Source organism: Coregonus clupeaformis, unplaced genomic scaffold (genome assembly GCF_020615455.1).
Source record: "Coregonus clupeaformis isolate EN_2021a unplaced genomic scaffold, ASM2061545v1 scaf1262, whole genome shotgun sequence".
Classification (NCBI taxonomy): Eukaryota; Metazoa; Chordata; class Actinopteri; order Salmoniformes; family Salmonidae; genus Coregonus; species Coregonus clupeaformis.
Genome location: NW_025534716.1, coordinates 37,328 through 50,000, shown reverse-complemented (window position 1 = coordinate 50,000; position 12,673 = coordinate 37,328). Strand labels below are relative to the sequence as shown.

At 44.4% G+C, this 12,673-nt stretch overlaps 1 protein-coding gene across 1 annotated transcript in view; it reads right to left on the bottom strand.

The window, feature by feature from the left end:
- LOC121560038 (voltage-dependent T-type calcium channel subunit alpha-1H-like) overlaps positions 1–6,893 on the bottom strand; it is a 106,171-nt gene extending 99,278 nt beyond the window's left edge. The window contains 1 exon segment of the mRNA XM_045217875.1: positions 6,682–6,893. Coding sequence (XP_045073810.1) covers positions 6,682–6,893 — 212 coding nt within the window.
- Positions 6,894–12,673: the final 5,780 nt, after the last annotated feature.

Below are 12,673 nucleotides of genomic sequence, written 5' to 3'. Positions count from 1 at the left end.
ACCACACAGTTCACAGTAACAGCAGTACCACACAGTTCCCAGTAACAGCAGTACCACACAGTTCCCAGTACCACACAGTTCCCATAACAGCAGTACCACACAGTTCCCAGTAACAGCAGTACCACACAGTTCCCATAACAGCAGTACCACACAGTTCCCAGTAACAGCAGTACCACACAGTTCCCAGTAACAGCAGTACCACACAGTTCCAAGTACCACACAGTTCCCATAACAGCAGTACCACCCAGTTCCCATAACAGCAGTACCACACAGTTCCCAGTAACAGCAGTACCACACAGTTCCCAGTAACAGCAGTACCACACAGTTCCCAGTAACAGCAGTACCACACAGTTCCCATAACAGCAGTACCACACAGTTCCCAGTAACAGCAGTACCACACAGTTCCCAGTAACAGCAGTACCACACAGTTCCCATAACAGCAGTACCACACAGTTCCCAGTAACAGCAGTACCACACAGTTCCCATAACAGCAGTACCACACAGTTCCCATAACAGCAGTACCACACAGTTCCCAGTAACAGCAGTACCACACAGTTCCCATAACAGCAGTACCACACAGTTCCCAGTAACAGCAGTACCACACAGTTCCCATAACAGCAGTACCACACAGTTCCCATAACAGCAGTACCACACAGTTCCCATAACAGCAGTACCACACAGTTCCCAGTACCACACAGTTCCCATAACAGCAGTACCACACAGTTCCCAGTAACAGCAGTACCACACAGTTCCCATAACAGCAGTACCACACAGTTCCCAGTAACAGCAGTACCACACAGTTCCCAGTAACAGCAGTACCACACAGTTCCCAGTACCACACAGTTCCCATAACAGCAGTACCACACAGTTCCCAGTAACAGCAGTACCACACAGTTCCCAGTAACAGCAGTACCACACAGTTCCCATAACAGCAGTACCACACAGTTCCCATAACAGCAGTACCACACAGTTCCCATAACAGCAGTACCACACAGTTCCCAGTAACAGCAGTACCACACAGTTCCCAGTAACAGCAGTACCACACAGTTCCCAGTAACAGCAGTACCACACAGTTCCCATAACAGCAGTACCACACAGTTCCCAGTAAAAGCAGTACCACACAGTTCCCATAACAGCAGTACCACACAGTTCCCAGTAACAGCAGTACCACACAGTTCCCAGTAACAGCAGTACCACACAGTTCCCATAACAGCAGTACCACACAGTTCCCAGTAACAGCAGTACCACACAGTTCCCATAACAGCAGTAACACACAGTTCCCATAACAGCAGTACCACACAGTTCCCATAACAGCAGTACCACACAGTTCCCAGTAACAGCAGTACCACACAGTTCCCATAACAGCAGTACCACACAGTTCCCAGTAACAGCAGTACCACACAGTTCCCATAACAGCAATACCACAATCAATCAATCAATTTTATTTTATATAGCCCTTCTTACATCAGCTAATATCTCGAAGTGCTGTACAGAAACCCAGCCTAAAACCCCAAACAGCTAGTAATGCAGGTGTAGAAGCACGGTGGCTAGGAAAAACTCCCTAGAAAGGCAAAACCTAGGAAGAAACCTAGAGAGGAACCAGGCTATGAGGGGTGGCCAGTCCTCTTCTGGCTGTGCCGGGTGGAGATTATAACAGAACCATGCCAAGATGTTCAAAAATGTTCATAAGTGACAAGCATGGTCAAATAATAATCAGGAATAAATCTCAGTTGGCTTTTCATAGCCGATCATTAGAGTTTAAAACAGCAGGTCTGGGACAGGTAGGGGTTCCATAACCGCAGGCAGAACAGTTTAAACTGGAATAGCAGCAAGGCCAGGCGGACTGGGGACAGCAAGGAGTCACCACGGCCGGTAGTCCCGACGTATGGTCCTAGGGCTCAGGTCTCTCAGTTGGCTTTTCATAGCCGATCATTTAGAGTTGAAAACAGCAGGTCTGGGACAGGTAGGGGTTTCGTAGCCGCAGGCAGAACAGTTGAAACTGGAATAGCAGCAAGGCCAGGCGGACTGGGGACAGCAAGGTGTCATCATGCCCGGTAGTCCTGACGTATGGTCCTAGGGCTCAGGTTCTCAGAGAGAAAGAGAGAACGAGAGAATTAGAGAGAGCATACTTAAATTCACACAGGACACTGGATAAGACAGGAGAAGTACTCCAGGTATAACCAACTAACCCCCAGCCCCCGACACATAAACTACTGCAGCATAAATACTGGAGGCTGAGACAGGAGCGGTCCGGAGACACTGTGGCCCCATCCGAAGAAACCCCGGACAGGGCCAAACAGGAAGGATATAACCCCACCCACTCCGCCAAAGCACAGCCCCCGCACCACTAGAGGGATATCCCCAACCACCAACTTACAATCCTGAGACAAGGCCGAGTATAGCCCACAGAGGTCTCCACCACAGCACAAACCAAGGGGGGCGCCAACCCAGACAGGAAGATCACGTCAGTAACTCAACCCACTCAAGTGACGCACCCCTCCCAGGGACGGCATGAAAGAGCACCAGCAAGCCAGTGACTCAGCCCCTGCAACAGGGTTAGAGGCAGAGAACCCCAGTGGAGAGGGGAACCGGCCCGGCAGAGACAGCAAGGGCTGTTCGTTGCTCCAGCCTTTCCGTTCACCTTCACACTCCTGGGCCAGACTACACTCAATCATATGACCTACTGAAGAGATAAGTCTTCAGTAAAGACTTAAAGGTTGAGACCGAGTCTGCGTCTCTCACATGGGTAGGCAGACTGTTCCATAAAAATGGAGATCTATAGGAGAAAGCCCTGCCTCCCGCTGTTTGCTTAGAAATTCTAGGGACAATTAGGAGGCCTGCGTCTTGTGACCGTAGCGTACGTATTGGTATGTACGGCAGGACCAACTCGGAAAGATAGGTAGGAGCAAGCCCATGTAACGCTTTATAGGTTAACAGTAAAACCTTGAAATCAGCCCTTGCCTTAACAGGAAGCCAGTGTAGGGAAGCTAGCACTGGAGTAATATGATCAAATTTCTTGGTTCTAGTCAGGATTCTAGCAGCCGTATTTAGCACTAACTGAAGTTTATTTAGTGCTTTATCCGGGTAGCCGGAAAATAGAGCATTGCAGTAGTCTAATCTAGAAGTAACAAATGCATGGATTAATTTTTCTGCATCATTTTTGGACAGAAAATTTCTGATTTTTGCAATACCACACAGTTCCCAGTAACAGCAGTACCACACAGTTCCCAGTAACAGCAGTACCACACAGTTCCCAGTAACAGCAGTACCACACAGTTCCCATAACAGCAGTACCACACAGTTCCCAGTAACAGCAGTACCACACAGTTCCCATAACAGCAGTACCACACAGTTCCCATAACAGCAGTACCACACAGTTCCCATAACAGCAGTACCACACAGTTCCCAGTAACAGCAGTACCACACAGTTCCCAGTAACAGCAGTACCACACAGTTCCCAGTAACAGCAGTACCACACAGTTCCCATAACAGCAGTACCACACAGTTCCCATAACAGCAGTACCACACAGTTCCCAGTAACAGCAGTACCACACAGTTCCCAGTAACAGCAGTACCACACAGTTCCCATAACAGCAGTACCACACAGTTCCCAGTAACAGCAGTACCACACAGTTCCCATAACAGCAGTACCACACAGTTCCCATAACAGCAGTACCACACAGTTCCCAGTAACAGCAGTACCACACAGTTCCCATAACAGCAGTACCACACAGTTCCCAGTAACAGCAGTACCACACAGTTCCCATAACAGCAGTACCACACAGTTCCCATAACAGCAATACCACACAGTTCCCATAACAGCAGTACCACACAGTTCCCAGTAACAGCAGTACCACACAGTTCCCAGTAACAGCAGTACCACACAGTTCCCATAACAGCAGTACCACACAGTTCCCAGTAACAGCAGTACCACACAGTTCCCATAACAGCAGTACCACACAGTTCCCAGTAACAGCAGTACCACACAGTTCCCATAACAGCAGTACCACACAGTTCCCAGTAACAGCAGTACCACACAGTTCCCATAACAGCAGTACCACACAGTTCCCATAACAGCAGTACCACACAGTTCCCAGTAACAGCAGTACCACACAGTTCCCATAACAGCAGTACCACACAGTTCCCATAACAGCAGTACCACACAGTTCCCATAACAGCAGTACCACACAGTTCCCAGTAACAGCAGTACCACACAGTTCCCAGTAACAGCAGTACCACACAGTTCCCATAACAGCAGTACCACACAGTTCCCATAACAGCAGTACCACACAGTTCCCAGTAACAGCAGTACCACACAGTTCCCATAACAGCAGTACCACACAGTTCCCATAACAGCAGTACCACACAGTTCCCATAACAGCAGTACCACACAGTTCCCAGTAACAGCAGTACCACACAGTTCCCATAACAGCAGTACCACACAGTTCCCATAACAGCAGTACCACACAGTTCCCAGTAACAGCAGTACCACACAGTTCCCATAACAGCAGTACCACACAGTTCCCATAACAGCAGTACCACACAGTTCCCATAACAGCAGTACCACACAGTTCCCATAACAGCAGTACCACACAGTTCCCATAACAGCAGTACCACACAGTTCCCAGTAACAGCAGTACCACACAGTTCCCAGTAACAGCAGTACCACACAGTTCCCATAACAGCAGTACCACACAGTTCCCATAACAGCAGTACCACACAGTTCCCAGTAACAGCAGTACCACACAGGTCCCATAACAGCAGTACCACACAGTTCCCAGTAACAGCAGTACCACACAGTTCCCATAACAGCAGTACCACACAGTTCCCAGTAACAGCAGTACCACACAGTTCCCATAACAGCAGTACCACACAGTTCCCAGTAACAGCAGTACCACACAGTTCCCAGTAACAGCAGTACCACACAGTTCCCATAACAGCAGTACCACACAGTTCCCATAACAGCAGTACCACACAGTTCCCAGTAACAGCAGTACCACACAGTTCCCAATAACAGCAGTACCACACAGTTCCCAGTAACAGCAGTACCACACAGTTCCCATAACAGCAGTACCACACAGTTCCCATAACAGCAGTACCACACAGTTCCCATAACAGCAGTACCACACAGTTCCCAGTAACAGCAGTACCACATAGTTCCCATAACAGCAGTACCACACAGTTCCCATAACAGCAGTACCACACAGTTCCCAGTAACAGCAGTACCACACAGTTCCCAGTAACAGCAGTACCACACAGTTCCCATAACAGCAGTACCACACAGTTCCCATAACAGCAGTACCACACAGTTCCCATAACAGCAGTACCACACAGTTCCCATAACAGCAGTACCACACAGTTCCCATAACAGCAGTACCACACAGTTCCCATAACAGCAGTACCACACAGTTCCCATAACAGCAGTACCACACAGTTCCCAGTAACAGCAGTACCACACAGTTCCCAGTAACAGCAGTACCACACAGTTCCCATAACAGCAGTACCACACAGTTCCCAGTAACAGCAGTACCACACAGTTCCCAGTAACAGCAGTACCACACAGTTCCCATAACAGCAGTACCACACAGTTCCCAGTAACAGCAGTACCACACAGTTCCCATAACAGCAGTACCACACAGTTCCCAGTAACAGCAGTACCACACAGTTCCCAGTAACAGCAGTACCACACAGTTCCCATAACAGCAGTACCACACAGTTCCCATAACAGCAGTACCACACAGTTCCCATAACAGCAGTACCACACAGTTCCCGGTAACAACACTTTGGTTCCTCTCCCACAACAACACTTTGGTTCCTCTCCCATAACACTTTGGTTCCTCTCCCACAACAACACTTTGGTTCCTCTCCCACAACAACACTTTGGTTCCTCTCCCACAACAACACTTTGGTTCCTCTCCCACAACAACACTTTGGTTCCTCTCCCACAACAACACTTTGGTTCCTCTCCCATAACACTTTGGTTCCTCTCCCACAACAACACTTTGGTTCCTCTCCCACAACAACACTTTGGTTTCTCTCCCATAACACTTTGGTTCCTCTCCCACAACAACACGTTGGTTCCTCTCCCACAACAACACTTTGGTGCCTCTCCCACAACAACACTTTGGTTCCTCTCCCATAACACTTTGGTTCCTCTCCCACAACAACACTTTGGTGCCTCTCCCACAACAACACTTTGGTTCCTCTCCCATAACACTTTGGTTCCTCTCCCACAACAACACTTTGGTTCCTCTCCCACAACAACACTTTGGTTCCTCTCCCATAACACTTTGGTTCCTCTCCCACAACAACACTTTGGTTCCTCTCCCATAACACTTTGGGTCCTCTCCCACAACAACACTTTGGGTTCCTCTCCCATAACAACACTTTGGTGCCTCTCCCATAACAACACTTTGGTTCCTCTCCCACATCAACACTTCGGTTCCTCTCCCATAACAACACTTCGGTTCCTCTCCCACATCAACACTTTGGTTCCTCTCCCATAACAACATGCTCCAGCTGATATCAAACACACTCACTAACCTGTGGCCAGTGTGTGTGTGTGGACCAGTGTGTGTGTGTGTGTGTGTGGACCAGTGTGTGTGTGTGTGTGTGTGTGAGTGTGTGTGTATGTGTGTGTGTGTGTGTGTGTGTGTGTGTGTGGACCAGTATAAAGGATATGGGTGGCAGACAGCCTTGAGGCACCAGCAGCGAGGTGGGGAGGTCTGGGAGAGACGAAACAGAACCACGGGGGAGAGAGACGGGTACGGGAGCTCCTCTTCCTCCCCCTCCTCCCCCGTCTCCCCCGTCTCACCCCTCTGTCCCGGTATAGGGACCCTCACCCCCTCCTTCTCCTCCTCTTCCTCTGGTTCTCTCTCCTCCCCGTCAGTCATGACTGAACCTGTAGACAGACGGACGGACCCACTGGTAAAACGGGAAACGGTAACCGGAAAAACCTCAGTTAATCAGACAACAGCTGTCTCCCATTACATTATTATTACATCTAGAAACTGAAACATTATGTCACGACCTGCCAGTAAGACACACTCTGGAATATGGACATACAGGTGCTGTGAAAAAGTATTTGCCCCCTTTCTAATTTTCTCTACTTTTGCATATTTGTGATACTAAATGTTATCAGATCTTCAACCAAAACCTAATATTAGATAAAAGGGAACATAAGTGAACAAATAACACAACAATTACATATTTATTTCATTTATTTCATAAACACACACAATCAAGTCTACATGAAAATTGCTAAAAAAGCAACAAATTGGAAGTTTTGGAATGGCCTAGTCAAAAGTCCAGACCTAATCCCAATTGAGATGTTGTGGCAGGACTTGAAACGAGCGGTTCATGCTTGAAAACCCACACGTCACTGAGTTAAAGCAGTTCTGCATGGAAGAGTGGGCCAAAATTCCTCCACAGCGACGTGAGAGACTGATCAACAACTACAGGAAGCATTTGGTTGGAGTCATTGCAGCTAAAGGTGGCACAACCAGTTATTGAGTGTAAGGGGGCAATTACTTTTTCACACAGGGGAATTGGGTGTTGCATAACTTTGTTTATGAAATAAATATGTAATTGTTGTGTTATTTGTCCACTTATGTTCCCTTTTATCTAATATTAGGTTTTGGTTGAAGATCTGATAACATTCAGTGTCACAAATATGCAAAAGTAGAGAAAATTAGAAAGGGGGCAAATACTTTTTCACAGCACCTGTATGTGTAAAGACACACTCTGGATGATCAAAGAGTGGGTCAAAGAGAAACATGTCACCAATGGAGCCAAATCAGGGATAAAATTACATGAATCTAAAATGACTGGGAATATTACAGACTGTGGCTTTCAGAGGAAACCTTTTAAAGGGCCAAATGCAGCCAATGTTTATCTCAATATCAAATCACTTCTGGGGAACGATTAAGTACCTGACTGTGATTGTTTTCAATTTAAAATGATCAATAAGAAACAAAAAATGGCTTATTAGAAAATAGCAATTTCTCAAGCAAGAATTTAGCTAGGACTGTCTGGGAGTGGTCTGAGTGGGGGGAGGGGAAAACTGAAAACTAGCTGTTATTGGCAGAGAGGTTTGGAACCTCTCTTTCTTATTGGTCTATTAACTAATTTACCGCCTGGTGATGTCACCAGGCAAGCCCAAAACTCCCATCCCACCAAAAACAGGCTGAAATTTCAGGCGGTGTTTTCAAAACAGCTCTTACACTAAAAAAGGCATTATCATCATTTACACCATTTTCACAGTATTATTCCAACCTCCGTGTGGAAATATATATGAACCCTGGGGAAATCACGCTTTTGACTGCACTGGGCCATTAAAAGTAAAACTCTTAACTGATGATTACAGGTTTAGCTGGTTTGAACAGACATCCCATATGGATTATCTAACACACACACAAAAACGTAACTGGGCCAAAGACAAAACACGTCAACAATGAAGCCAAATGAACATGTATATTACATGAATCTGAAGATTGGAAATATTCCAGACTGTGAGAGGTGAGGTAAAGAGCTTTAGACTGATGATGACTATTATTCTACTGTGAGAGGTGAGGTAAAGAGCTTTAGACTGATGATGACTATTATTCTACTGTGAGAGGTGAAGGTAAAGAGCTTTAGACTGGTGATGACTATTATTCTACTGTGAGAGGTGAGGTAAAGAGCTTTAGACTGATGATGACTATTATTCTAATGTGAGAGGCGAAGGTAAAGAGCTTTAGACTGGTGATGACTATTATTCTACTGTGAGAGGCGAAGGTAAAGAGCTTTAGACTGATGATGACTATTATTCTACTGTGAGAGGTGAGGTAAAGAGCTTTAGACTGATGATGACTATTATTCTACTGTGAGAGGCGAGGTAAAGAGCTTTAGACTGATGATGACTATTATTCTACTGTGAGAGGCGAGGTAAAGAGCTTTAGACTGGTGATGACTATTATTCTACTGTGAGAGGTGAGGTAAAGAGCTTTAGACTGATGATGACTATTATTCTACTGTGAGAGGCGAGGTAAAGAGCTTTAGACTGGTGATGACTATTATTCTACTGTGAGAGGCGAGGTAAAGAGCTTTAGACTGATGATGACTATTATTCTACTGTGAGAGGTGAGGTAAAGAGCTTTAGACTGATGATGACTATTATTCTACTGTGAGAGGTGAGGTAAAGAGCTTTAGACTGATGATGACTATTATTCTACTGTGAGAGGTGAGGTAAAGAGCTTTAGACTGGTGATGACTATTATTCTACTGTGAGAGGTGAGGTAAAGAGCTTTAGACTGATGATGACTATTATTCTACTGTGAGAGGTGAGGTAAAGAGCTTTAGACTGGTGATGACTATTATTCTACTGTGAGAGGCGAAGGTAAAGAGCTTTAGACTGATGATGACTATTATTCTACTGTGAGAGGCGAAGGTAAAGAGCTTTAGACTGGTGATGACTATTATTCTACTGTGAGAGGCGAAGGTAAAGAGCTTTAGACTGATGATGACTATTATTCTACTGTGAGAGGTGAGGTAAAGAGCTTTAGACTGATGATGACTATTATTCTACTGTGAGAGGCGAAGGTAAAGAGCTTTAGACTGATGATGACTATTATTCTACTGTGAGAGGTGAGGTAAAGAGCTTTAGACTGATGATGACTATTATTCTACTGTGAGAGGTGAGGTAAAGAGCTTTAGACTGATGATGACTATTATTCTACTGTGAGAGGTGAGGTAAAGAGCTTTAGACTGATGATGACTATTATTCTACTGTGAGAGGTGAGGTAAAGAGCTTTAGACTGATGATGACTATTATTCTACTGTGAGAGGTGAGGTAAAGAGCTTTAGACTGATGATGACTATTATTCTACTGTGAGAGGCGAGGTAAAGAGCTTTAGACTGATGATGACTATTATTCTACTGTGAGAGGTGAGGTAAAGAGCTTTAGACTGATGATGACTATTATTCTACTGTGAGAGGTGAGGTAAAGAGCTTTAGACTGATGATGACTATTATTCTACTGTGAGAGGTGAGGTAAAGAGCTTTAGACTGATGATGACTATTATTCTACTGTGAGAGGTGAGGTAAAGAGCTTTAGACTGATGATGACTATTATTCTACTGTGAGAGGCGAGGTAAAGAGCTTTAGACTGATGATGACTATTATTCTACTGTGAGAGGTGAGGTAAAGAGCTTTAGACTGATGATGACTATTATTCTACTGTGAGAGGCGAGGTAAAGAGCTTTAGACTGATGATGACTATTATTCTACTGTGAGAGGTGAGGTAAAGAGCTTTAGACTGATGATGACTATTATTCTACTGTGAGAGGCGAGGTAAAGAGCTTTAGACTGATGATGACTATTATTCTACTGTGAGAGGTGAGGTAAAGAGCTTTAGACTGATGATGACTATTATTCTACTGTGAGAGGCGAGGTAAAGAGCTTTAGACTGATGATGACTATTATTCTACTGTGAGAGGTGAGGTAAAGAGCTTTAGACTGATGATGACTATTATTCTACTGTGAGAGGCGAGGTAAAGAGCTTTAGACTGATGATGACTATTATTCTACTGTGAGAGGCGAGGTAAAGAGCTTTAGACTGATGATGACTATTATTCTACTGTGAGAGGTGAGGTAAAGAGCTTTAGACTGATGATGACTATTATTCTACTGTGAGAGGCGAGGTAAAGAGCTTTAGACTGATGATGACTATTATTCTACTGTGAGAGGTGAGGTAAAGAGCTTTAGACTGATGATGACTATTATTCTACTGTGAGAGGCGAGGTAAAGAGCTTTAGACTGATGATGACTATTATTCTACTGTGAGAGGTGAGGTAAAGAGCTTTAGACTGATGATGACTATTATTCTACTGTGAGAGGCGAGGTAAAGAGCTTTAGACTGATGATGACTATTATTCTACTGTGAGAGGTGAGGTAAAGAGCTTTAGACTGATGATGACTATTATTCTACTGTGAGAGGTGAGGTAAAGAGCTTTAGACTGATGATGACTATTATTCTACTGTGAGAGGTGAGGTAAAGAGCTTTAGACTGATGATGACTATTATTCTACTGTGAGAGGCGAGGTAAAGAGCTTTAGACTGATGATGACTATTATTCTACTGTGAGAGGTGAGGTAAAGAGCTTTAGACTGATGATGACTATTATTCTACTGTGAGAGGCGAGGTAAAGAGCTTTAGACTGATGATGACTATTATTCTACTGTGAGAGGTGAGGTAAAGAGCTTTAGACTGATGATGACTATTATTCTACTGTGAGAGGCGAGGTAAAGAGCTTTAGACTGATGATGACTATTATTCTACTGTGAGAGGTGAGGTAAAGAGCTTTAGACTGATGATGACTATTATTCTACTGTGAGAGGTGAGGTAAAGAGCTTTAGACTGATGATGACTATTATTCTACTGTGAGAGGCGAGGTAAAGAGCTTTAGACTGATGATGACTATTATTCTACTGTGAGAGGCGAGGTAAAGAGCTTTAGACTGATGATGACTATTATTCTACTGTGAGAGGTGAGGTAAAGAGCTTTAGACTGATGATGACTATTATTCTACTGTGAGAGGTGAGGTAAAGAGCTTTAGACTGATGATGACTATTATTCTACTGTGAGAGGCGAGGTAAAGAGCTTTAGACTGATGATGACTATTATTCTACTGTGAGAGGTGAGGTAAAGAGCTTTAGACTGATGATGACTATTATTCTACTGTGAGAGGCGAGGTAAAGAGCTTTAGACTGATGATGACTATTATTCTACTGTGAGAGGTGAGGTAAAGAGCTTTAGACTGATGATGACTATTATTCTACTGTGAGAGGCGAGGTAAAGAGCTTTAGACTGATGATGACTATTATTCTACTGTGAGAGGTGAGGTAAAGAGCTTTAGACTGATGATGACTATTATTCTACTGTGAGAGGTGAGGTAAAGAGCTTTAGACTGATGATGACTATTATTCTACTGTGAGAGGCGAGGTAAAGAGCTTTAGACTGATGATGACTATTATTCTACTGTGAGAGGTGAGGTAAAGAGCTTTAGACTGATGATGACTATTATTCTACTGTGAGAGGCGAGGTAAAGAGCTTTAGACTGATGATGACTATTATTCTACTGTGAGAGGTGAGGTAAAGAGCTTTAGACTGATGATGACTATTATTCTACTGTGAGAGGTGAGGTAAAGAGCTTTAGACTGGTGATGACTATTATTCTACTGTGAGAGGCGAGGTAAAGAGCTTTAGACTGGTGATGACTATTATTCTACTGTGAGAGGTGAGGTAAAGAGCTTTAGACTGATGATGACTATTATTCTACTGTGAGAGGTGAGGTAAAGAGCTTTAGACTGATGATGACTATTATTCTACTGTGAGAGGTGAGGTAAAGAGCTTTAAACCGATGATGACTATTATTCTACTGTGAGAGGCGAGGTAAAGAGCTTTAGACTGGTGATGACTATTATTCTACTGTGAGAGGTAAAGAGCTTTAGACTGATGATGACTATTATTCTACTGTGAGAGGCGAGGTAAAGAGCTTTAGACTGATGATGACTATTATTCTACTGTGAGAGGTAAAGAGCTTTAGACTGATGATGACTATTATTCTACTGTGAGAGGTAAAGAGCTTTAGACTGATGATGACTATTATTCTACTGTGAGAGGTAAAGAGCTTTAG